Source organism: Alligator mississippiensis, chromosome 4 (assembly GCF_030867095.1).
Source record: "Alligator mississippiensis isolate rAllMis1 chromosome 4, rAllMis1, whole genome shotgun sequence".
NCBI classification, from domain to species: Eukaryota; Metazoa; Chordata; order Crocodylia; family Alligatoridae; genus Alligator; species Alligator mississippiensis.
This window is the reverse complement of record NC_081827.1, coordinates 24,078,584-24,105,716: the sequence shown is the minus strand read 5'-3', so window position 1 is coordinate 24,105,716 and position 27,133 is coordinate 24,078,584. Positions and strand designations below refer to the sequence as shown.

The 27,133-nt window shown below is 44.7% G+C and overlaps 2 protein-coding genes across 10 annotated transcripts in view; one reads left to right on the top strand and one right to left on the bottom strand.

Moving 5' to 3' along the window:
• FAM185A (family with sequence similarity 185 member A) overlaps nt 1-20,008 on the bottom strand; it is a 71,415-nt gene extending 51,407 nt beyond the window's left edge. Inside the window, exons 1-4 of one of the 9 annotated variants that reach the window (XM_059725832.1) lie at nt 19,674-20,007; nt 17,438-17,547; nt 14,363-14,404; nt 6,702-6,794 (exon numbers count right to left, since the gene is read on the bottom strand). In XM_059725832.1, the coding sequence (XP_059581815.1) occupies nt 6,702-6,794; nt 14,363-14,404; nt 17,438-17,547; nt 19,674-19,944 (516 nt within the window). In that variant the 5' untranslated portion in view covers nt 19,945-20,007. Of the gene's footprint in view, nt 1-6,701; nt 6,795-14,362; nt 14,405-17,437; nt 17,548-19,673 lie in introns of all 9 variants that reach the window. The other 8 variants (XM_059725827.1, XM_059725829.1, XM_059725830.1 and 5 more) reach the window with 8 other exon arrangements.
• A 139-nt stretch (nt 20,009-20,147) lies between these two features.
• Nucleotides 20,148-27,133, top strand: part of CCDC146 (coiled-coil domain containing 146) — a 142,764-nt gene continuing 135,778 nt past the window's right edge. The window contains exon 1 of the mRNA XM_019487496.2: nt 20,148-20,209. The gene's annotated coding sequence lies outside the window, so the exon portion shown is untranslated. The remainder of the gene's footprint in view (nt 20,210-27,133) is intronic.

Genomic DNA, 27,133 nt, shown 5'->3' with positions numbered 1-27,133 from the left:
GCTGTAGAACCTCCATCACTGGAGATGTTTAAGAAGAGCTGGTTCCCCTGCCTCCCCACTCCCCCAGCTGCTCCATGTCTCAGTTTTTTTTATTTTGTTTTTGGGTTTTTTTGGTGTTTTTTTTTAATCTCTCTCAGAGGCATTGGGTATTGGCTGCAGCCAAGCTTGGGGATTTTGACTGAGCTGGGTCTATATTTCTGGTGGAACTAAAACCCAGAGGCTCCTGGCTAGAGGGTCTTACCCTCTGTTCAGAGGCAGACTGATTGCCATATTTCAAGTTAGGAAAGATTTTTACCCCATGGGCAGACTGGTATGGACTTAGGGGAGTTTTCCCTTCCTCTGTAGTGGCCCTTTTCCTGGGACCTCCTGAGCTTATATTAACTACCTTTGCAGCAGCAGGACGTTGGCAGTCCCCCTGTGGCAGGTTAGGTTGTTATGTCTTGGGTTTTGTATTAGGGTTGACTCTGTAGTTTTGTTAAAAGATTAGACAATGGATCTGTATAGCATGGTTTGGATAGAGAGGATCCTGTCTCAGTCAGTTGGCTGGACTAAATGTCTGGAGTTCCCTTCCCACTGTATTTCTCTATGATTCTCTATGTTTTCGTTTCAAGTCAGCCCACTCTGTCACAGTCAGGGTGACAGGCATTCAGCAATTCCACAGCTGTAGAAGTTGTACATAGTCAAACATTCCCCTCAGAACTGTGCTCCAGAGTCCACATGTTTTTTAAGTTAAGGGGTTTCCAAAAAGCCCAACTCCCAGTTAGATCTTCAGTTCCCACTGAAAGCAGAGAGAGGCTGACTATCTAACTGCTTTGAAAACCTTCATCACATGTATTAGCCCTTCTGCTACCATCAGTGGAGCTGAAAATAGAGGCAGCAACATGTTAGGAACGTAACACAAAGAGCGGATGAAGCCCAAATATACACTGCAGCAGAGCTACTTTCCTGAATACACAGAGAGGCCAGAACAACAGCATTGAGAGATGTGACATGCCCTAAGTTTAGGACATGGCCTAAATAACAGGAGAAAATGGGCAAAGAGAGCTTTTCACTGTGGGTGGATATATTTTTCTCTGTTTTTGTTAGCATTTACAGCTGTTTGGGAGAATATGAGATGCTTGGTTAGTTAACTAAGTATTATACAAGATCAGCTAACGAGTTCCCCCATGGTATAGTTTGGATGCTTTTGCCAGTCAATCTGTATATATGTCTCAGGAATTCCTTTTCTCCCATAAGTGTGCATTACTTCAACTCTAAAACTGTCCATGTGCCCAGGATCATTTCTGTTCTTTACAGGGCAAGTAGAATATTATTAATTTGTAATCATCATGGTAAATAGAAACTAATAGATTTTGTGCTTGGATAAGTTTTCATGACATTTGGTAAGGTAAATTGCAGTTAAAAAAAGAGAAAAGCAAGCATTCTAATTTTGCTTTCTCTCATTTAACACCTTCATTATTATTTTTCTTTAATTTTTTTTTTTTTTTTAAAGCAGCTCCCTCTCTGGTTGAAATCTTGGACATTCCATTTCAGTCCCGAAGAAGTTATAGAGCACATCTATAATTCCCTGACAACCCTGGTTTGCAATGAAAATGCTGACAGACCCTTAAATACATAATAATGATTGTAACTGACAGAACAAAAGTCTCATACTAGCACACATGGTAGATGTAATGCACCCTAATTACTAACAAAAGCTGTAATTGACAAAAGATAAGTATCACACTCTAAAAACTGGCTGTCCAACTATTGCAATAAGAAATTTAACTTGGAAGATAGGCATTACAAATCAAATTCTATTCCCAGTGCCAATGCAAATCCACAGGACCATGACTGACCTCAGTCAAATTATTATGGATTTACACAGCTATGAAAGCATACACTGACCCAGTAATCTTTCTTAACACCATAAAATTACTGTACATTTGGAAAAATATGTTGCCAGATATTAAAAGTTGTATTAAGTTTATTTGTATGTTTTATTGTTTCAAATACACATTTTAAGTGCACATATATGCTAACATTTTAAAACATGTTTCTGACATTAATATGCTTTAATTATGTCAGGGTACTTTTAGGCAGCCTGTCCACTTACGCTAATTTTACAAGTGTCAAATAAAACACCAGTAGATCTGATTTTTCTAGGGCAATATAGAGTCAGAATCATAACTCCATACACAAAATCTGCTTGGAGTAAAACCAATGCAAATCTCATTACTGTAACAGAGTAAATCATAACAAATACCTTAGTTGCGTTAAACTTAAATTTATGCCAATGTAAATGAGAAAAGCCAAACTGGTAAGTTGCAGAACAAGACAGTCTGTTTTGATATAGACTCCCCTATACCATGATCAATCTTATTAGAAAAGAACAAATAAATGGGCCAATTCCTGGATCTAACAAAGGCGAGTTCTAGAGAGAAACATGCAGGAGTGAGGGGGCACGCCAAGATGACACTTTACGAGCTCTCGTGGTGCTCGGGCCAGGTGCCAGATGATTGGAAGATAGCCAATGTGGTCCCCATCTTTAAAAAAGGGAAGAGGGAGGACCCAGGCAACTATAGGCCCGTCAGTCTTACCTCAATCTGGGGAAGCTCTTTGAGAAGATCATCAAGGAGCACATCTGTGATGGGCCGGCATCGGAGATGATGCTCAAGGGCAACCAGCACGGTTTCATTAGGGGCAGGTCATGTCAGACCAACCTGATTGCCTTTTACGATCAGGTCATAAAAGCACTGGATGCAGGTGTTGCCGTGGATGTAGTCTTTCTGGACTTCAACAAGGCCTTTGACACTGTCGACCACCCCATCCTCATTAAAAAACTAGGTGACTGTGGCATTGATGTCTACACAGTCAGATGGATTGTAAATTGGCTGAAGGGTTGTACTCAGAGGGTGGTGGTGGACGGGTCATATTCGACCTGGGGGGAAGTGGGCAGCGGAATCCCGCAGGGCTCGGTCCTTGGGCCCAAGCTGTTCAATTTCTTTATCAGCAATGTGGACGATAGGGTGAAAAGCAACCTGTTTAAATTTGCTGATGATACCAAAATTTGGGGTGAGGTGGGCACGCTAGTAGGAAGGGAAAGACTACAGCAAGACCTGGATAGGTTGCAGGGGTGGGCTAACAAAAACAGGATGCGTTTAAATACTGACAAGTGCAGGGTGCTGCACTTGGGCAGTAGTAACCAGCAGCACACTTATAAGATGGGAAACTCCCTTCTTGAGAGCACAGAGGCAGAAAGGGATCTTGGAGTCATTACTGACTCCAAGATGAACATGGGTTGACAATGCGAGGTCATGGTTGGCAGGGCCAACCAGACCCTATCATGCATCCACAGGTGCATCTCAAGTAGGGCCAAGGAGGTGATCCTCCCCCTCTACATGACACTGGTCAGGCCACAGCTGGAGTACTGTGTCCAGTTCTGGGCACCCCACTTCAAGAGGGATGTGGACAATATTGACAGGGTCCAGAGGAGGGCCATCCGCATGATCCGGGGACAGCAGGGCAGACCCTACAATGAGAGGCTACGGGACCTGAACCTGTTCAGCCTTCACAAGAGAAGGCTGAGGCGGGACCTGGTGACCGTCTATAAACTCACTAGGGGGGACCAGAAGGGTTTGGGGGAGACCTTGTTTCCCCTAGTGCCCCCCGGGATAACAAGGAACAACAGCCACAAGTTGTTGGAGAGTAGGTTTAGATCAGACATCTGTAAGAACTATTTCACAGTTAGGATGGCTAGGATCTGGAACCAACTTCCAAGGGAAGTGGTGCTGGCTCCTACCCTGGGGGTCTTTAAGAAGAGGCTTGATGACTACCTGACTGGGGTCATTTGAACCCAGTTTTCCTCCTGCCCAGGCAGAGGGGTCGGACTTGAAAATCTACGAGGTCCCTTCCGACCCTACTTCTATGATTCTATGACATGCTCCTCCAGGCTGAGTCTGTCAGGAGCCTTAGAACTAACTAATAATTAGCCCCAAAAGGAACCACTACACCAGCCAAGGAAGGATCAGGGCAGATCTGCTCATACCCTTTCCTCCACAGACTCTGTGCTGAAGAGCCAGGCTGGGGATGCATAGCGCTAACAGAACCAAAGGAAATCTCAGCTGCTTAGTTAGAGCAGTTACGCAGTCTCTTTGCACTGCTGAAGCATCGCCCAGCATCTGGGCCAAGGAATGGATCAACATCTCCCTTATCATAAAAGAAAGCAAACAAGGCACAATTGCATGAAGCCTGCCTTTTGGTGCCATCTAGTGGGAAAAAAAATGAACTATTTCTACTTTAAACCAGGTTTGCTCGTTACATTCTTACTAAAATTATACAGCCATGTATTATTCTCACATTCTTTGACTTTAAACCAGGTTTACTCTTCTCACATTTTTTGACTAGAAATATACGCCACATCAGACTCCTCATTCAGCACTGTATTGAACTTCCCAGAAATATATAAACACTTTTGTGTGCACATGTGTGTGTGCGTGCGTGTGTAATATCTCTCTCCCCTAGGTTATGCACAACAATTATTATACCCAATAATTTCACAGCTGTATTGTTACATTGTAGTGGTCAGATTCAATGATTCGTTGAGGTCCCTTCCAACCCTAGCATCTATGAATCTACACACACACACACGGCAGAGACTCCCTATGCCTGAAGAAGGGTGACTGCACCCAAAAGCTTGCTAAGAACTTTTTTCCAACGACTCGGTTCATCTAATAAAAGATATCATATCTACTCAAAGAACCTTGCCTACCTATAACCTAGGATATGCTTTTTGTTACAACTCGGTTGCATAGCGTTAGGTACCTAATCCCATGGGTGGACGTAGGATACAGACTGACTGGCAAAAGGATCCAAACTATATTGTGGAGGGACTCATTAGCTGACCTGTTCTGCTAGAATCTTGTATAACACTTACTTAGCAAACCAAACATTTCATATTCTGCCAAATAGCCATAAAAGCTTTAAAAAAAAAAAAAAATCCAATATCAAAATATACTTATTCACAATGAAGAGTTATCATCTTGGATTCAAGTAAATAAGGTATTCATATTGGAGTAGCGCCCAGAGCAGTGATTCTCAACCAGGGGGTTGTAGCAATCTGGGGTGCCTTGAGAGCCTTTCAGGTGCTGCAGGATGCCACATAATGTTAACACCAGAGATGCACCAATATATTGGTGGTATATCAGATCAGCACCGATAAAAGGAAAATTAACATTATTGGCAAACAGCTTTTTTTGGTTGGTGTAGCCGATGTCATCAATGAATGCTGCATGCATGCACACAGCCACAGCGTGCATGCAGCCAGGAATGCAGCCCAGCAGCTTGGAGAGCAGCATCTGGCCATTAAGTCTGTGGGAAGGAAGGGACAGGGGAAGGGAAGGGGCATGGGGGGGGGGGCGCAGATCGAGGCCCCCAGTGTGGGAGAGAGTGAGGCAGGGGCAGGCGCTGCCCAGCCCGGGCGGTAAATGTGACCCCAGGAGCGAGGTGGAGCTGTGGATGGCTTGGTTGGTGACACAGGAGGGGGTGGTGGCTCCCATCCGCTGTGCATACCGCCAGGGGAGGCATGGGGGTCACGTGCCCTCCCAGATTTGCATGTGGGCTTAGGGGGGCTGTGTGCTGTGGGCTCAGGGCCACGGGCTGCGCTGGCCTCTTCATAGTGGGGGGGACTGGGCCGGGACTGTGCTCAGGGCAGGTAGTGGCAGTGCTGGGAGGGGCAGCTATGGAGCCACCCCAAAATTTTCCTTAGCTCTCCCTCCCAGTGCCACCACCACCTGCCTGCCCCCACCTGCCCCAAGCCCAGCCCTGGCCCAGTCCCCCCACCGGGAAGAGGCCAGTGCAGCCCCTAGCCCCAACCTCACCTCACACACAAATCCTATGCTCACCCCACGCACAAATCCAGGGGGCACATGCCCCCCATGCCTCCTCTGGGGAGGGAGGAGGGGGGGCATGCAGTGGTAGGGAAATGCGCCCTCCTCCCCGCCTCCCCCAGATAAGCCACCCATGGCTTCACCTCGAGCTCCACCCCAGGGTGGCTTTCACGGCCCTGGCTGAGCACCTCTCTCACTGTGGGAGCCTCAATCTGCCCCTCCATGCTCCTTCCTCCCCACAGACTTACCGGCTGGATGCTGCTCTCCAACCTGCCGGGCTACATTCTTGTAAATTGGCTATCAGATCTGTATCAGCCGATATTGCTGGTAAATAATCGGCCATCGGTATTGGCCAAGAAAATCTTTATCAGTGCACCCCTAGTTAACACTATTAGGTGTGCAAACATGATCCATAAGATAAACCTAGAGATTTCACATAAGAATCCAGAGTGATAGAAAAACATTCTGACTTGTGGTCTTTCTGAGTTCTTTGTTATACAAAAATTGATGTATTACTTCTCCATTATCAAAAAGGCAGGCAGGAGGGAAGACCAAGAGCTGGTATTTTCCAAGGGGTGCCTTGAGCCTAAAAAGGTTGAGAACCACTGACCTGGAGACCACACACACACACACACACACACACACACACAGTAAATAGGTGACAAGTTATACTGCACAGATGGGGAGAACACAGGGTAACAGTGATGCATTCCCATTAGCTGCTTGGGATCAAGTTGCTGTTCATAAGCATTCCTCTGCATTTACCTACTTTGCACCAGACAGCTTGAAACAGAATTCTAACAAACTTTTGAAAAAAAAGCCTCCTTTACTTACACACTCCCCTGTCACATGAATATCTGTATTTCCATGAAGACTTCCCAGACCAATTATTTTGCCTCCATTAGTTTGCACATGGATTGTATGACTCTGGGGGGGAAAATGTAGAAAATATACATTAAAATAATTAATTATCGGCTTCTGATTCCATTGTTCAAGTCGATCCTGACCTGCAAATCTGAGCAATTACACATTTGGGGCTTTTCTGAGAAGACTGCTAAGTGTGTTAATTAGTATCAAAGGGGACACCCTTCCATGGCCAGATCCAGAGGGGGTGCAGTGCTGCAGTCACACCTCTCCTTTGGCTGGGGCACGCAAGAGCTTTCAGCATTAGGTCTTTCTAGAGCCCCTGCTTTTGTATAGCTTTGGAGCTCAGAGTCCACTCCCTTCCCCTGCTGAATTCAGCAGGAAGGGGGAGGGAAGGGAAGGATGAACAGTAGCAGCATACATGCTATGGGCTCCAGAGCCATGAAAAAGCAGAGGCTCTGGACAGCCCCTGCCTAATCAACTGGCAAGCTCAGAGTTCCCTACTCACAGAGCCCCAGCTGGAGCCTGTGCTGACCAGTGAGCCCAGAGCAAGCACAGCACAGCCAAAGTAGCGGGGCAAAGCCCCACCCATTGCCCCATGCCTGGATCTGCTACTGCACCTTTATTACTGAGCCCAAACAGTCATTTTTCCTTCTGATTCAAAATGCATAAAGATCAATTATTCTAACCCAAACTTCTTGTCAAAGCAAGTTTTGGAGCCAATGGTAATGCTATGTACTTTTTCAGGAGGGAACAAGTGATCAAAGTATTATCTTAATGCCAGTAATTTCTCAGTATTTTGTGGCTGCTCTAGCCTGAAAGCCTGTAATGAGAAGTTTCAAGAATACCAAATTACAATGTCAGGCTGTTTTAGAGATTTCAGGCATTAGAGCAGAATTTGTGTATTTTCAATAAGGAGAAGTTGGGTCATTTCTGGTCTGACTCCTAAAAATCTACCACCATCATATTTTAAAAGTTTTACTTTCTACTGGTAGATACCACGTAGGAGGCCAAGACCAGTGAAGTATTCAGTAGATGTACAAGGAAGAAAAAGTTGTGGGTTGCAAACATGAGAGCAAACAAGTGTCCAGCAAAAATATGGGCAAATAACCTTTTTTTAGCCTCCTCTGCTCCCTTATCTCTTCTTCAGCAATGGGAACGGGCACTTCCCTTAGCATCTTTGAAGGTAGGAAGATTCTTCCAAAATGAAAGGAATGCTGTGTAATCTCTTATGATATATAAAAGACCAAGATTTCTTACTCTCCACTTCACAAACCATTCATATCCATAGCACTCCTATTCCCAAACTGATCAGGAGGAACATCTAAAAGCAGATTTGTGCTTAATAATTAATGAAAATACATATTAAAGGGGAAGTAAAGATGCTTGGCTCATAGTTTGGGCCACTTCTCTGTGGTGACTTCATTCTTTATGGTTGACCCAAGAGATGGTTAAAACATCACTAACAAACTGCTACAGCAGGTGCTGAGCATGTCTCCTACATGCAGACAACACGTAAAACATGATGGACTACTGAGCCTTGTTATTCTGCACCCCAAAACCAGGAGTATATATCTATCTACATTACAGTGTAAAGCAAAGCTACCCAAGCTAGCTCTTCAGGAGCTAGCTTGCATACTGGGAGTAGTCTAGGCATGGAACACAAAGCTCCAAGCAGGCATATTTATCCTGATGCAGACATGCACCTAGATTAAGTAGGACTTTAACTGGATTTGTAGATTATTGAATAGGGATTAGTCCTTGGAGTGCTTACTACATCCAAAGTCTCATGCATACAAAACAATTTCTAGCGCTGCCAATGTTTTGTAATTAAACGAAACAATTTATTTCCTTTTTTTTTTTAAGGACATTGAATATTAAAATCAAAATTTCACCCCTAGAACAGGGGCTCTAGACAGACAGAGGAATGACACTGACTTCTAGTGCTCGCCCTCTTTGTTCCAAAGAACTAGAGCTATTTGGCTGTGGCACAGAATCAAGATGAAACATAGCAGAAAGACTACAGGAAAAATATACGGAAAGATGGGAAAGATGAAAAACAAACCTAAATTAAATTCAGACAGACAGGAAATCTACTGCAGAAATTGGGGACCTAATTAGAGTTTAAAGATGAAAGGGCCTTGAGAGACTGAGAGGAAGGATGTTTACAGAGAACATCACAGTTAGAAACTACAGAAAAATCTTCTACTGTTCTGAAGGTGTGTTAATGTGATCTGCACCAAATACAGATATTAAAAATAATGATCTATGCCAGAACTGTTTCAAAGACTAATCATATTGAACTCATACAACAATTCTAAGATTAAAAAAAATAACTGTCATCTATGGGACCCATCTACCAACAGTTTAAACTTTTGCTTAATTTTGCTTCTGTATTTTGCTGGAGCGAGGCATATACTTGTTTTTCATTAAAACAGAGCTCTGAGGAAACAAAAACTTCACCATCATCATCTAAGACTGGGAGAGACAATTATTTTGGCTGGAGGGCCGCTTAATGAGTTTTGGTGAGCTGTCGAGGGCCGCAAGGTTGGCCTCACCCCTTGACAGGTGCTGTGCCTCCTGGTCACCATCTTGGGACCAGAAGTCCTGCCTCTAATTCCTGACTTTGGCCACCAAAAGTACTCCTTTTGGGAGGGGAGGGTTGCCATCTTGGAACCAGAAAAAAACCCCAAATCACATGCTAAAAGTCAAACACCTACTATAACATATTTTAATTACAAAAAATATTTTTGTCACGATTTATGTTTGTGTACTGTATATACAGCTGATTGCATAATAGCTCAAAAATAAAGTCTTACTCGTGTGTGTGTGTGTTGGGGGGGGCATAGGGTATATTGGGGGCATATATGTGGGGGATGTGGGGACCTGCCACATTCCCCACCACGGTACACAGCCCTTGCTGCTGCTAGCAGGAGCAGGCCCTCTGAACGCTCATGGCCCACTGCAGGCTGGGGCTCTGCACCCCACTGCCTTTGCCTCAGGAGCTGCATGTTGACTGTGCTGCGTCCCCTGCCTGCCCAGTGGCAGGAGGTACAACATGGCATCGCACAGCTCACAAGGCAACAGCAGTAGGGTGCAGAGCCCCAGCCCACAGCAGCAGCCCATCTCCACCCCATGCACAAATCCAGGGGGTACATACTCCCCATGCCTCCCATGGGGTGCATGCAGCGGTGGGACACCCCCCCCAGGACGAGCCGCCTGCAGCTCCATGCCATGACCCCTACTGGCCACAGGGCCCCATTCACACCAGCCCCTGAGCCACTCCCTCTCACCATGAGGGCCTTGATCCGCCCCACCATGCCCCTTCCCCTTCACAGACTTGCTGGCTGGGCAATGTTCCTAGCTGCCTGCAGGCTGTGGCTGCATGTCTGTGTATGCCCCACCCCCACTGCAGCCACCTGGAGCCTATACCCGGTCTGCTCCATCATCCTCTGAGCTGCCACCAATGCCCTGTAGGGCAACCCAGAAGTGGCAGTGACAGCGGTGGAGCAGAGCCTGAGCACAGGCTCCAAAACCACATGACCGAATAATGCATTAAAAAAATTAACTTGAACAACGATTAACGTGTTAATAGCACACGTTAACTGCGATTAATTGACAGCCGTGATAAAAAGTGCTTTCATAAAAATCAAATCAAATTTATTCAATTTTAAGTGATTTTTTTTTTTTTTTAAACCAGATAGTGCTTAGTTTAAAGACAGCAAAGTGTTTTAGGGGAGAGAACCTATTTTTCAACATGGAGAATACTTTAATGCTGCATCTAAAGGCTTCTAACATTACACCCAGAATAACTTAATTAAAAACAGGAGAGAGATAAATTGTATCATCGTAATTTAAATTACAATGTAATAATATTTATATTATTGTAATGTAAATTATTATAATGTAATAATAATGCTAATTTAATACTATCAAATCATTACAATTTAATATCATCATCATAATTCATCAGAAACACTGAATGCTAAGGGATATCTAACATCTAAATCCAGGACAGTAAACAAAGTTTTTTAAAGCCCCAGCCTTCTGTGAGCTCAAGCAACCTGATCTATCTGTGTGTGTAGCTCCTACGAGCACAAGTATTCAGGACAAAAAAACGCTGCAGTTGAAGGAAGGAGACAATTTGCAGTAGTCAGCGAGAAGCTAACAAAATTTAGGAAATGGAGGATAAGGCCTTGACATACTTTCCTGAAACAGTATGTGGATATAGTTAATACATGTTATTACACTTGCCCTCAAAGAGGCATATTCTAGTTTGGAATTTTTCATGTTGATGTAATCTGGCCTCAAAGCTCAGAAAAGTGAAATTAATATGAAGCATGGCTGTGAACCTGATGGCCAAAGAATAAGCAATCTTCCAACAACCTCAGTCTCTGAGGAACGCACAGCATGGATCTTTGCTGTTGAAGCAAAAAAGGAATTATAAACAAAAAAACCCCAACAAACTTAACTTTTTCTTCATTTGAGCCCTACTGATGATTAAATAAGAACTGAGAAAAATGTTGAAACAGCTTATTTCTTGCTGAATTTAGAATGAGCTATAAAACTCATTTATATTTCAGGAAAAAAAAACAGCATTCTTCTGAAAAAGAAGAAAAGGTAATATCTGCTGAGAGCTATAAACTCAGAATCTGAAGACTAATTCTTGTGAAAGAATCTGTTGATGGTGCTCAAGAGTAATTCCAAAAATATTTCCTTTAAATGACCATCAATGTCAAAAACCTGATATTTTGTTCCCAGGTGTTGTGAATGGACTTCCTTCTATGAACATCATGATGTTTTAAGAATAGCTTGTGACAACTAAAGTGAGGCATGCAAGCAGTTCTTTATTGCATCCAGTTAATGAAGTGGTACAAAGCTCACCTCAGTCAATGAGACACTACCTAAGAATAAGGATCTGTTTTTTGTGGATCTTACTCCAGATCTGGTTCTTAGAACATAAAATTACTCAGTGACTTCTATTCTATTCCTTTATAGTTGTCCAAAGAGACTGCTTCTGCATTCTTTCATTCATCTAGCCTCCCACTACTAATGCAGCAAAAGACCAATACAATAAATAGAGTAGATGTAAGTAAAGGTTTAGTAGCCATAATGGTTTTTAAAAATCTCTTTAAAACTATCAAATAATTGATGGCTTGGCCAAGAAATGAGATTGTTGCATTATTGATAAGCCCTGCTCCTGAAAATATTTAGCTGTGTAAGCAATACACATGAGTAACTTTACTCCATAGGCACTTTCTCAGAAGTCAGCCTGGCTAAGAGTGATGGCATCTTTCTGCCCATAACTTTGTACTCCTTCATGCCATTGTCAGGGCCTTATTCACTAGTACTGTGCCCTGGGCAGAAGCAGCAACCAGGAGTTTACTGCTGCTGAGGAGGTGAGGGTGTTGCTTCCTTTTTTGCCACCAACACATGTGCTGACTGGGCAACTAAACACCAATTTTTTTAATGGCAAAAAAGGAGATGGCATCTCCCAGCAACAGAAACTTCCTGCCACTGCTTTGTGCACACCTCTACTGCTCTGTCCTCTTCACTGCCAGAACCAGAGCTGGAACTGCTGCAGGGAAGGTGAAGGGTGTGGGGATGGGAGAAATGCAAGATGGGAGGGCTCTAAGGAACCCTCCCTCCCTCCAGCTCCATTCCAGTGCTCCTCCTTTAGGCAGCACCTAGGGCTTGTGTCTTGCTTATACACTCATCATTATACTGCTGATCACAGTTACTGCTACTAAAATGAAAACTAAAAAGGCCTCAGATTAAAAAAAAAAAAAAGCTTCAGGTTAAAAGGGGTTTTAGTGTACCAAAAAATGTTCAAGTTAAATTTTAGCAAATGTTTGAATCCAGCTCTGAAAGCATTTCCTTGTTTTTTCTCTCTTCTTTAAGAAGCATTTAATTAAAAAGAGGAGAAAAACCTCATTCAGGGCCAAATTCTTGGCACTATCTTGTATTATTCTGGTGGGAAAAACTGCTGAACTTTCCATTGGGGGGGATCTTTCCTGTGTGGCCTCTGTCATAGGAGACAGGCAGAGGCAGGTTTAAGAGGGGAAGGATCATGTGTGGTCTTCTGATGCTCTGAGGGGAGGGGAAGAGGGTAGAGGTGAAGAGTGTCTCAGTCATCTGGAAGAGATTACAGCAGACTTGGGCACTACACAGTTCTAATTCATGATGGGGCAGGGGTGGAACTAGCTAAAAGATCAGGAAGCTTCAATTTCATACCGTACAGGTCTGTCTTCATTGGCGCTGAAGGATATTGGGTTTGGCAAAGGTTCTAGCCATTTATTACTTGTCAATAAAAGGACAAAAAAAAAAAAAAAAAAGCATATTTTACTTTTAAGTTCTAGGTTTATGGAAACAAATGTATAGTCTGTGATTTATAGCCTCTTCTTGTAAGCCTCTGAACAGCCAACTTAACATCCTCCTTCAAAACTTTCCTTTTCCACTGTGCCTCCAGTGACCTGACACAAGCCATGCTGCCATTGTGTCAATACCACTGACTACCATACTGAGTAAAACTGCCCAATTGTTTCTTCTTACCTCCTCCCATATTTTTTACACTGAGACTGTAAGCTCATTGGGGCAGGTCATCTTTTACTCTTTCTTTCTATACTGTCTAGCACAACAGAGTCTAACCCACAGCCAGATTTGCTCAGCTCTCTGGTAATAAAAGCTATTAACAATTTCTGAAAGATCATATAAAACATTTATTACTTAGAGTTTATCATAGAGATCACTCTTAGAAAGCTTTTACTAAAACTACATACTGGGAAGATAGAATCTGCAAAAATATAAATGGTCCCTGGCTCATAAAATGTTCATTCAGTCTACAACAGAGGTTCTCAACCAGGATGCTACAGGGCCCCATCAGGGATGCTGCAGTAGCAGTGGCCAAGTAAAACCGCCCATGTGCTCCTGCTGCATTAGGACTCTATTCAGCTTAATGCAGGCAGCAAAGCTGCCTCATGCTGTGCAGCTCTTTCTGATCTGTTCCCCAATGCTCCTCCCAGAAACAGGCACAGGTAGAATTATCCCATCTGCCTGTTTCCTGAAGGAGCATTAGGAATGCCAGGCCACAAAGAGTGGCACAGCATGAAGCAGCTCCATTGCTTGCTTTAGACTGACCAGAGCCCTAACACAGAAGGAGCATGGCACAGCCCTTCCTGGGCTGGCTTTGCAGTATGGGGCAGTTTCACTGCAGTTGTACAACCCTTCCCCAACAACATTACCTGAATGCTTCTTATGCAGGGTAACTGAGGCAGCACCAAGAGTGGTTCTCACACAGGGGTGCCACTGCATTAAAAAAAATAAAGGATGCTTTGACCCTGAAAAGTTTGAGAAACACTGGTTTAGAGGCTGTTCCTATTCAAGCTGACAAGTATCCCTTTAAGTGCTTGCCCACACACCATAAGGTTAGAGTACCTTTCTCTTCTGTTGCATTTTATCTACCAAAAGTAATTGGACCTTTAAGTAAAAGTAAGTGCATCTGAGCACATATTTGGGAACATTTTTCTTTGCTATATATTTTTCCTCTGAAATATATTCTCCAAACTGTATATTGGTTTAACTCCATTAACTTAACAATAGTTAATTCTGACTGATATCAGCTTTGGACTCACTTTGAATATTCTTAAAGCAGCATGATGTGGTGATGTCTGAAACTGTTAATATAAAAAGGGTCATGTCAATGCAGCATGTGGTATTTAACAGTAAGTCAGATAACTCATCTGACAGTGAACATATAAATCTATGCATCATAAAATGCAGGATTCTATGAAGACTAGTGTCACAAACCCACCCCAAGTAGGAAAAATCTTGCAGTTCAGTGTCTCGTGAAGAGATATTTGTCCTGAGTTTAACTAACCTCACGCTTCCTCCTTCAAAAGCTGTAAGCTGTATTTGTCAGTATCATTCGTATTGCTGTGTGGAACATGACACTGCATACAGAATTGCTAGATGCATACATCTAGCATGATTTAAATCTACAGGTTATAGCCAGATCCCCAGTTAATGTTTACTGATATGTCAGAAGAACTATGGTATCAAACCTAATGAACAGAGAGAAGGCAAAACTATTAGCTAATTACAGGGACAAGCAATTGCTAGTCTCAGACACATGGCTATTATTGGAATGGGCACACAAAATACTGAGGGTATCAATCTGCCTGTAAAGAGAAACATTAGCTTCACAATAAGTATATCCCAGGGAAATGGGCCATTACCTGGAAGACGCCCCAGGTAGGAAAGAAGATTCTGAAGGATTTGGACAATCACCAGAAAATGGGACTGGAACAGTAGAGACAAGGAAGCTGGCTTGAAGGTATTTAGGTGTCTGTTAGGCAAAGGTGTTTTGGGATGTTCTCATGCCTTGCGAGAAATGCTGGTTCCCAGCTATCAGAGCTAGCAGTCAGCAGGAAGCCTGGTCTCTGAAATTCTATCAGGACTTTGAATAACTGTGCTATAGTCAGGAAAGAGGACAAGAAATTCTGTTTGTTTTTGGTTCTGTACTCTGCCTCCAAACTGGTTTACTTTTCCTTGTACATTTTTTTCTTCTAGGTACTACAGCATTTTGTTGCCTAACTGGCTGCCTGCAGTAAAGTGTGATTTCAGAGCAAGTAGTATTCCAGACATGCCTCTTGTACAGAGTGGGGGGCTCATATATTTTGAATAACCTTGGAGAAGACACTCTGGAGCTGGCAAAGATTGCCCTGTTGTAGCTGTGGAGTCTGCCCTGTTGTAGCTGTGGTATAGGGCAAGTTCAACTGAGGTTTGTGGGGATGAAGAGTCATCCTGCGGGAAACATTAATCTATTCTTTAAGGCAAGCAGCAGTACACCAGGAAGAAACTTGGGGCTACAGGGGGACTCCAAAGCTGGGTCTGTGACAACCAAAATACTGACAACTCTTCCAGAGCCCTTATTGGTATCATCAATGTATCAAATTAAATTTCAAAGTCCAACAAAGAAATATGATCCCAGAAAGAAAAAACAAAGATCCAAAAGAAAATTCTATTTGCCATTACGTTAAACTAGAGCATAGGTTGATCCTGGGAGGTACTGAACTCCTTTGATGACTGTCAGCAGTACCTCAATATGAGGATGACAGTCTTCCAGTAGATAGGGAAGTCATCAGAGAGTCCAGAGATGCCTGAAGAGACCAAACTGAGATCTGCATGTTCAACTGCAGATACAGCATACCATTCCAGAAGCAATGAATGGATCCTGGTGATGTCAGGTGACATCTCTTTCCCCTCTCTCTCTCATCTATTCCCTCCACAGGAAGGCAAGTTTGCTCAAAATGGTTGATACCTTGATGTACTTCACAGCACCACTGGGGACGATTCAGCATTCGGGTCTCTCAGGTATTGATATCAATATCACATTTCTTCAGATTTGCCTTCAGGGTGTCCTAAAATCTCTTCTTTTGCCCAACTCTAAAACAGTGATCACTGATGAGTTGGAAGTATGAGATCGGTTTCAGGATCCAGTTATCAGGCATTCTGATGACATGCCCCATCCAATGCAGCTCATGCTGTATAAACATGGCTTCAGTGCCAGTGGTGCTTGCTTGAGCCAGAACACAGGCATTCATTCTTCTATCCTTCCAATTGATATGGATGATTTTCTAGAGACATTGCTGATGGTACATCCCAAGGCTTTCAAGTAGTTCTGTATTTCTGATACGTTGTCCAGGTTTCACATGCATACAACAGGGTAGGGATGACAACAACTTGGTAGACAAAAAATCTGACTTATATCCTGATATCTTAATCAAAGACACAGTTCTGGAGATGTCCAAAGGCAACACTGGCAGATTTTATGCAATGTGGAATATCATCATCTATGTTTACTTTTTGGGAAAAGTGACTCACCAGGTACGGGAAATGCTCAACATTCTTCAAGGACTCATTCTTCAAGGACTACCTTCTAATTGTAGTATGTGGGAGAGCAGCTACATGGTTTGGGGTAGACTGATAAAAGTATTTTAGTTTTTGTGAAGTTGACAGTGAGTCCAAGCATTTCATATGCTTCACAGAAGCAGTCAAAAGTGACCTGAAGCTCTTCAACTGCGTGGGCACACGACACAGTCATCAGCATACTGAAAATCAGTAACTGAGGTGTTGGATTTGGAACGTGACTGGTTAATGTTAGAGATTCCCATCCAAGCAATGCCAGATGCTGACTTGAGATGGAGGTCTACCAGCATGAGATGCAGAATAGCTATGATATGGATGGGAAAAAAAAAATAGTGTAATCACACATCTTGCTCGACTCCAGTTCTAATGGTGAAAGGGTCAGATTCCACAGTGTTGCTTAGGACAGCTACTGTAACGTCGCCTTGGAAAAGTCTTATGATGGTAACAAGTTTTGGAGGATATTTTGCAGCACTGACTCGTGATGATGAACTTACATTTTACACTTGATGAAATCAACAGATTGAGTTTTTCCTATTACTTCTAAGAAGGATTTCACAGCTTCTTAGCTTTAACAGAGGTCAGTATTTCTCTGGATCAAGTGATTTATTATTAACTTGAATATTACAATCTGTGTACTAAAAATAATAACATTAACTATTACACATCACATTCTGCTTCTATGAGCATATTCTGACTTTTACAGAATCCTGTTTTGCACAATAAACAGCTGCTTTAAAAATAGTGAAGGTGGAGAAAACAGACTTTTTTTTTTTTTTTACCTTTATGGAATTTAAGATGCTAGTCCCCTTCTCAGTTTCTATTCTGCAGTTCTCACACTCCATATTCTCTACCTTTACACAGCCAGTCCCCCATGTCTTGATATCCAAATCTAAAATTAAAAAAAGTAAAAATGAGACTTTGTGATCAAATACTACAGTGAGGAAGAACTATTCTTTTTTCTCTTGAAGCCTCGGAAACAAACTTTACAAAATAAATGAGAAAAAAAAAGTCACTACACTAGAGAATACTTTATTATGTCATGCTCCTTCACAGCTTGGTCTGGTTCTATTCCCTATCTGACCAGTGACTCTCCTTGACATTAGGGTGCAGTAAATAAACTAACTCCACTATAAATAGCACTGTTGGGGATGCTACTATGTTACAGCAGAGTACTTAACTGCACTGTAATGCACATGAAGAGTGATAGGGGTTGGCTGGGGCACGAGGGTGCTAAAGTACAGGGGCTGCCTGCTGCCTAGCCCCGCATTTTAGCACCATTCTGCCCCAGCCAGCCCTTCCGCTGCTGCCACCCAGAGCCCAGGCCTGACCCCCTGGGCCCCCTAGGACTGCTCCACCCCAGCTCTAATTGCTGCTGTCTTAGGCACATGTGCAAACACTGTGCCCAGGAGCAGTTAACTCCAGCATGTACTGAGCAGGAGTTTAACCACATCATCTTAATGGCATGAATAGATGCACCCTGGAAGAACAGCTAATTTCTCACATGCTGATAAAGACAACTAATTAACCTACCAGAAAAGACATGCCACTCCAGGACTGAGCAAGTGTTCATGCAGATCATTCTAACTGCCAATGGAGTTATTAAAGAGCTGTGAGATTGGAGGCCAAAGTGATGCAGCAATTATGGATCAGTTTAAAGGTGGGAAAGCAGCAGCAGAAAGGAGTAGTGGTCGACTTGAACCACAAAGGGAGTCCAAAGGGAGTCCTCAAGTCAGTCAAAAGTATGTGAATACCTTAGCTTAAAATTCAAAGGGGTCCACACCTCCATCTGAACATTTTTAGGGGCCCCACAAATGAAAAAAAAGGTTGAAAACCACTGTCCTGGAGAATCAAATAATGTAGGCTGAGAAGGAATTATTGCAGCTTGAAATAAAGAAGCCAGAATGAACATGGCAGTAAAAGGGAGACTGTGAAAAGGATCAAGCTGGTGAACTGAAACTTGCAAGATTGGTCAAACAGAGACTCCCAAGTCAGGAACTGGGAATAGAACATGTGAACAGCACTGTCAGGATTGACATGAGTGTTACTGCTCCTCTAATTGCTGTTTACCTACCCCCAAAAAATGATTTTCATCTTTTGAGCTGCTTTGGAGAAGGAAGCATCAGGGTCCCATGAACTTATCTCTACTTCACTGCAGTTAAAGGAATACAGCAGACCCTCAGTTATTAAAGCCCTGTATTTTTTGAAAGGCAACTAACCTGGAACTAGTGCTATTGTGCAACAAAAAGGATCTCTTTTTAAACTTCATGCAATTTAGGCCCTATCTTGATTCTTAAGTTTGATACAGTTACTTGTAACTCTTGGTGTCATGAAGCAAATGGATCTCTTCATTTTTTCTGTGTTTAATACAGGTAAGTTTGCGATGCTTTCACAGGTGGTAGCATGTATAGTTCCTCAGAGGCCCCGGTTTCACTTATCTGAACAAATCTGTCGCTCCACACGCCTTTTTTGCAAGAGCTTTCCAAAGTGGCGCAGGTATCTGAGCCCGTAGCCTGGTCAGCTGCTACGACCAGGCTGCAACAAAACCTATCGCGCTACCTGACCTCAGAGCATGCAGAAACCACCCTGCGACCTGGGAACAGGTCCAGCGCATCCCCTAGCAAACCTGCTCTTCCCAGTTTCGTAACAACTGCGGATGGGCCCTCAGAGGAACGAGCCACGAGCGCAGTCCGCGTCCCCAGCCCCCAGGGAAGGCAATGAGGACAGCAGCCTAGCAGCGACCTGCAGATTGGCGTCCTCTCCTTACGGCAGCGGTTCCCAGCGTCCGACAGCTTGCGCACCGCTAATTGAAAGCAATGCAACCTTATGTACCACCAGCACGTTTTCGTCATATAAAAAAGAAATAATTATAATAAATGTGTTGGCTCGCGTACAACAGACTGGGAACCGCCGGCCGGAGGGAAATGTGCCCCTGACTGAGCCCTGCCAGGGACGCCCTCTTCCCCAGACACCTCGCGGACCTCGGGCTCCCGCTGCCCGCCCGGGCCCCGCACGCACCGAAGCAGGCGGGCGCTGTCACGTCCACGGCGCCGCCGCCCCCCGCGGCGACGGCCACCTCCCGCCGCGCCTCGTCATAGAGCACGTGCAGGCCGCCGCCGCGCGCCCTCACCAGCACGCGCTCCGCGCCCGGCGGCCGCAGCGGGTCGAGCGGCCGCACGCGGACGGGGCCGGGCAGCCGCACCGCCACGCGCCCGCGCGGGGCCACCGCCAGCGCCCACGTCCGCACCGCGGCCCCCAGGCGCCCCCAGCCCGCGCGCACGACCCGCATGTTGCTCAGGCCCTGGCCGCCGGGCCGCCGCGGGGCCTCCTGGGAACGGTAGTTCCCCAACAGCAGCCTGTGCGGCAGCGGTTGGGGGAGGCGGGAGGGGACGCTTCTCACGTTCGTTCCTATTGGGTGGACGAGGCAGGCTGGGTCCAATCAAAAGCGAGCGAGGGGGAGGGGGCTGGCTCCGTCTCCATGGGAACCGGGGACGCTGCGCGGCGGGTAAACGTGCAGGTGGAGGCGCAGCGCCGCGGGGACCCGGCGGCTGCAGGTGAGGGCGGCCGGGCCGGGCGGGGCGGGGCGGGGCGAGCTTCGGTTGCCGAGGCAACGCCCCGTTGTGGGCCCCGTGGTCACGCATCCCGGCACAGCCCCCGCGCACCACCCGGCTGGGCAGCAGCCCCAGCCCTGCCCAACTTCCCCTCCTTATAGGGGTCCCCCCCCCACACCTCCAGACTCATCTGCGGGAGCTGCTCTCCAGGCTGCCTGGTGGCCACGTACGTACACATGCACATGGCACCCCTGACTGCCCTCCTCCTGCTCCCCCCAAAATCCTGCAGGCTGGGGCTGTGCCAGCCTGCACATAGCCACAGTGCAAAATCCACATGTTTCTCTGTTTAAAATGAGAAATCTGCGTTTTTCTCGGGTGAAAGGGGACACTCGCGTTTTTCTCCGTTTCCCCGGTGGGAAATGGGGAAACCCGGAACCCTGCTGATAGGGCGGGAGGGATCATGCCCGTGACGTAGGAACGAGATCGTGCGGCATCTGAAATGGGTGACATTCTGCACAAATACATCACGCGACGCTTCGCGCGGGGGGGCTCTGCTTGTGACAGAAGTGAAAACACGCGTTTTCCCAATTCACTTCTGGAACAAGAAAGCTCTGCTGCGTGTCTGAATGCAAACGCTTCCGTATTCAATTTGATTCCGAAAAAGTTACAGGTCGGGAAGCGGAGGTAACAGGTGCTGTCGCCGTGTACTAGATTTCCACTAGGTGGCAATAAATACTTATTAAAACAAGTTGCAGTTTTAGTGGTGGATCCATTTTTTAAGGTGTCTTTTTTCCTCTTTCCACAAAATGCTTGTTAACCTATAACCTATTTTCGTAACCTATAATTAAAATACAAAACAAAAAATGAATACAGAAGGTAAGTCAGAGGTACATCTGCAGGGAGGAAATTATGTCCTCATTCTCCACACATATGAAACCTATTGACTTTTAAGATCTTATTCTGGCCCTTTTTCTTGTACGTGTCATATTAATAGAGTCTCCGTTCTGTGCTCTTGCCACATCTCAAACTAATTAAATGTTGGGGGGGTTTTATCACGAGCTGTATACCAATAGCTACAGTATATTGCAAACAATGTTAAAGTCAAAGTTCCAGGAGGAATTTTTTTTGGAATAAAACTAGCATTTCAGTTGATCTGGAATGTACTTTACTGCTATGCTGTATGCCACGTCCTACTTTTATTTCAACCTTAAATATTCTGGCTTTGACTTGCAATGGAAGAAACGATGAAATCAAACTTAGAAGTGAGTTCTGTTCTGAGGTTGCAATTTTATATCGCTGCAGTTTTAAAGTGACTCCACCTTTGGGGAAGGGTCCTAACAGTATCATCTGGGGGTCAAGTACCCCTCATGCCTTTTGTCAATACTTACATGTCTGAATGTTGTAGCAAGACAAAACACTTATTGTCACATACTATATTGTGCAGAGACTCGCCACTCTCCCCTCCAATAAAAAAAAAAAGAAAATTGTTGGTTCCAGAGATACTCTACTAGGGGTTCCAAAGAGTGATCCGGATGAATTTTAGCCTTTCTCCAGCAGCTGCAAAATGTATCTGTGCCTCTGTTTTGGATAAAGTTCCTAAATCAAGGATGGGCAAAGTCTGGCCCGTGGGCCAGATGAAGTCAGCCGTGGACTCCATTTCCCAGCTGCCCCTGCCTGCATGGCTTGGGCTGGTCTCCACGGAGACCCCCAGCAGCACCTCCACAAAAAAGCTCAGGGTGAGGTTGCCATGGAGACCAGTTGCAGCCGTGCTGGCAGTGCACGCAGCAGAACAGGGCAGCAGGGGGCTGCTCCAGAGCTGCTGGGAACTTGCAATGGGGACAGCTTGTTCAGGAGCCAGGGCAGAACCGTGTTCTGTAGCCTTCACGCTATGGGTAGGGGCACTCAAGCAGGGGATCCTGGCTCTGCCTCTGCTCCAGACCAGGCTGTCATTGCTGCAAGGAGCTGGGGCAGAGCCACAATCCCCTGCTTGCACACCCTTGCCCAGAGCATGCAGGCTACAGATGGCAGCTCTGCCCGGTCTCTGGAGCAAGCTGCCCCCATCACAAGTTCCCAGTGGCTCTGGAGCAGCCCCTTCCCTGCTCTACCAGTGTGGCTACCGCTGGCCTCCTTAGCAACCCCAGCCTGAGCTTTCCATGCAGCTGTGTTTGCGATCTCCATGGAACCAGCTCAAGCCATGCAGGCAGGGGCTACTGGGAAATGGAGTCCGGCTCCCAGCCAGATTGTCCATTTTGCCCACCCCGTCCTAAATGGCTATACTTGGAAGTCTGAGCATGCCTAGAAGCAGTCAAGTTTGAACCCCTGGGCACCTAACTCCTGTGAGCCAGATCAGTGCTGGGTAAGTGTCTAAGATTCACCAAGTCGAGGTCCCTTTCAACCCTTAATTTCTATTTCTATGATTTCTAAGTCCTCAGAGGGACTTTATCCTGTAGGCAGCTCAGAGCACGCCTAAGTCCTGCCAGCAGCATTGAGTTCAGTGCAAAATCAGTGCATCAACAGTCACTTTCACTCAGGGCCCTGCTACTTGTCCAAATTCAAGCAGGATAGAAACCAGCTATAGAGTTGTTACTCATTTTCAAACACTAACTTTGTAGCTGATTGTCTCTTTTCATAACTGAATAGTCATTTTTATTGTGATAATTACTTTGCATGTGTGGCTACTCAAAATTTATTGCATGATATTTATTGCAGTTAATTGCTTAATATATGTAATGTGTAGCAGGGGCCTAAGAATATATAAGGAGAGGTGGGTGCCCACTTCCTGAATAACAGACTACTGACTAAACTAAGGTATTCACTCAGGAAGTTGGAGACTTTCATCTGCCCCCTCATAGGAAGGAGCCTGAACTAGCAGGTTGTAGCATCTTGAAAAAGCTACATAGGCATTCCTGCCCTCCTTCCCCCACATCCACATTTATACAAAGTTATTTTTGAGACAGCTGAAGATAGAGCCCCTCAGGATGGGGAGGGGCTCCAATACAACCCCCCCACTATCCAGGAGGGTCTGAAAACCCCCAGAGTGAACTCTCTCTGCTCCCTTTCCCCCTCCCATTCTGAAAACTGTGACAGACTGGGAGCTCCACAGACACAAGTTACAAAAGACACTACATTTTAAAATGTCTTTATCTGATACCTCATGCAATGAGGGGTCAGATTTTCACTTGATCAGCCATTTTTTAAGATGCCTGTGGCCATGCACTTGTGTTTGGTCATAGCTATAAACTGCTTTCTGTGGCCAGATTGGGCAAAAATTGTCACTTCTGTCTGCACCAGTTTAATTCGACCAGTGCAGGTTTGTGTGGTGACAAAAAACTTATCTGTCAAGGCGATTTATTCAAATGCTGATAATTTCTATCAAGAATTGATGTAGTGTGTTGTACATAGGTATAATATAAAGGCATTAGCTGTTCTCCCCGTTCTAAATAGTTACTCATGTCAGTAAATAGTTTCTTAATTGCCTGAGGGGGTGCTCAGTGTTGTGAATAAATAACTTCATAATCTGGCTCTCAGTTGATGTCATAAGATAAGTCTCATGTATGATTGTAACACAAAGTTAATTTATTGACCCTGAGATAGTGCAGAGTCACTTGGAAGGACTGGATGCATTTAAGTCAGCAGGCCTGGATGAGCTCCATCCGAGGGTACAGAAGGCACTGGCTGATGTCATTGCACAGCCACTGGCAAGAATATTTGAGCACTTGTGCTGCACAGACCAGGTCCCGGAGGACTGGAAAAGTGCTAATGTGGTCCCTATTTTCAAGAAGGGGAGGAAGGAGGATCCAAGCAACTACAGGCCAGTCAGTCTCACCTCCATCCTTGGTAAAGTCTTTAAAAAGATTATTAAGGCTCATATATGTGAGAGCCCAGTAGGAAAAATGCTGAGGGGAAACAAGCATGGGTTCATAGCAGGTAGATCATTCCTGACTAATCTAGTCTCTTTTTATGACCAGGCTACAAAACACCTGGACGCAGGAGTAGGGGTAGATATAGTTTACTTAGACTTCAGGAAGGCCTTCGATACAGTATCCCACCCCATACTGGTGAACAAATTAAGAGGCTGTGACTTGGATGATTACACAGCCCAGTGGGTGGCAAATTGGCTAGAGGTCGTACCTAGAGAGTGGTGGTGGACAGGTTGGTATCAACCTGGAAGGACGTGGGCAGTGGGATCCCGCAGGGCTTGTTCCTTGGACTGATACTCTTCAGTGTCTTCATCAGTGACTTGGACAAGAGAGTGAAGTGTACTCTGTCCAAGTTTGCGGATGATACAAAACTGTGGAGAGAAGTGGACACACCGGAGGGCAGGGAACAACTACAGGCAGACCTGGACAGGTTGGACATATGGGCAGAAAACAACAGAATGCAGTTCAACAAGGAGAAATGCAAAGTGCTGCACCTAGGAAGGAAAAATGTCCAGCACACCTACTGCCTAGGAAATGACCTGCTCAGCAGCACGGAAGCGGAAAGGGATCTTGGAGTCCTAGTGGACTCCAAGATGAACATGACTTGTCAGTGTGACGAAGTCGTCAGCAAAACTAACTGCACTTTATCATGCATCAGCAGATGCATGACAAGCAGAACCAAGGAGGTGATACTTCCCCTCTATCGGGCGCTGGTCAGACCGCAGTTGGAATACTGCGTCCAGTTTTGGGTGCTGCACTTCAAGAGGGGTGTGGATAACCTGGAGAGGGTGCAGAGAAGGGCCACTCATATGGTTAAGGTTTTGCAGGCCAAGCCCTACAAGGAAAGACTAGGGCACCTGGACCTCTTCAGCCTCTACAAGAGAGGTTTGAGAGGCGACCTTATGGCTGCCTATAAATTCATCATGGGGGCACAGAAGGGAATTGGTGAGGCTGTACTCACCAAGGCGCCCCTGGGGGTTACAAGAAATAATGCCCATAAGCTAGCAGAGAGCAGATTTAGACTGGACATTAGGAAGAACTTCTTCATAGTTAGAGTGGCCAAAATCTGGAATGGGCTCCCAAGGGAGGTGGTGCTCTCCCCTACCCTGGGGGTCTTCAAGAGGAGGTTAGATAACCATCTAGCTGGGGTCATCTGAACCCAGCACTCTTTCCTGCCTATGCAGGGGGTTGGACTCAATGATCTATTGAGGTCCCTTCCGGCCCTAACATCTATGAATCTATTAAAGATAGAACAGGCTGGAGTGTTGTTATAGCTGTGATGGTCCAGGAAATATATGATAAGCAAGGATTTTTGTGATTTCTTTTACTGGACCAACTTTATAGTTGGTAGAGTTGGTGGACCAGCTTTCAGGTTTCCTTAGGAATTTTCCTCAGAAAGGGCAGTTAGTGCCTACAAGCTTGTCTAACAATGATCCCAACTATACAGATGGTTCAGTAAAAGATCTATAACAAAAAACCCTTGCCTCTTATTAAACTAGTGTGCTATTTAATATGTAACAGCCTTCAACATTTTTGCTTTCACTAATAGCCTTATAAATATTTAATGCAGTATTACTCTGGAAAAAAATTTGTACTCTTAACTCTGACAACTACCAAGAAGAAAAATAGTGTAGTATTTTCTGGATCTTTCACTATTCAAAATATTTTTAAAAAATCACGTCCAAATTGATTTTTAACTTGGAGAGATCTTGAATGATAAAACTGAGTGATTGGCAGCTTATTAGCAGTTTGGATAAAATGGGCTTCTCAACCAGCATCTTTGTATCTAGTAGATAAATCAGAATAATTAAAGTTTAAAGAGACTCTCAATAAAATAAGAAATTTAAGCAAATTAAAAAGTATTTTTCTCCTTCATAGTTTTTTTTTAATAAACTTGACATCTGCTGAATTAGCTGATTCTGTTCAGTTGGCTTATACAGAGTTGTATATTATTTGAAGATCTGTAACAGTGAATCTCAGCTGGGATGCCATGAGCTCCTTTAAAGAGTTTCATGAGGTGCATGGAGATTAACCCAGGCTCAAACTAGTTCCTGCCTGGCGACTCCCCTGTCCCCACTGCCTGGAACCCCTGCAAAGAGGAGAGCACTACAATAAATCAATTCATTTTTTAAATGTGGTGCTGTTCAACTCGCAAAAGTTGAGTTTGTGCCTTGAATTTTAAAGGTTGAGCGACACTGTTCTCCAATGAGTTGTTTGTGTGGTTTTTTTTAACTACTCCTGTTTAAAACAGGAATTTAAAGCAGGACCAGGTTTAAAGCAGGGAGCAATATGGCTAGAATGGACTGGATTCTCTTCTTTTAAATAGGGTCACAAGATAGTCCCTTTGGTTAAGGCACAAGGTGGACTTGGATTTGGGAGATCTGGGTTCGGTTCTTGACTGCTGCAGACCTTCCTTGTTGGCCCTGGCTAATGCACTGAGACCATGTCTGTTCTCACTCTGTGACTAGCCGCCACAAATGACTAGTACTTTTCCTGCTCTTAGGCTGCTCCCAAGGCCTTTACACGACCTAACTGCAGGGCTTGGGAGTGTCCTAAGCAGTAGGCCAGATTTATTTCCTCCTCAGGAAGAAAGTATTTCAATTAGCACTATTAAGACCAATGGCCATATGAATGGACCTCTGCGTGACTTCAGGAGGGCTGCATACAGGCTCCAAAGGCTGTCTACCTGCCTGCTTTTCTCAGTGTACAGTTAAGACCTTCAGTGGTTTATGCTATAGTTTGGATTGCATTCAGAATATAGTTGCAGAACTTGGAGAACTGTGATAGAAGTTCATAATTCATTTTGAGTTTCATCTCTTTTTAAATTAGATTTTTAATTTTACAGTTAGCGGACTACAATATAATCACTTTGCTCCACATTAAATGCCTAATATCCCACAAAAGTAGTCTTTAATTCCTGTATAAGGTAGGCAACTAAAGAATACATTGTAACCTTATTATGTGGTCTTAAAATAAATTGTGTGCCTCAACACAGCTTAACTGTTAT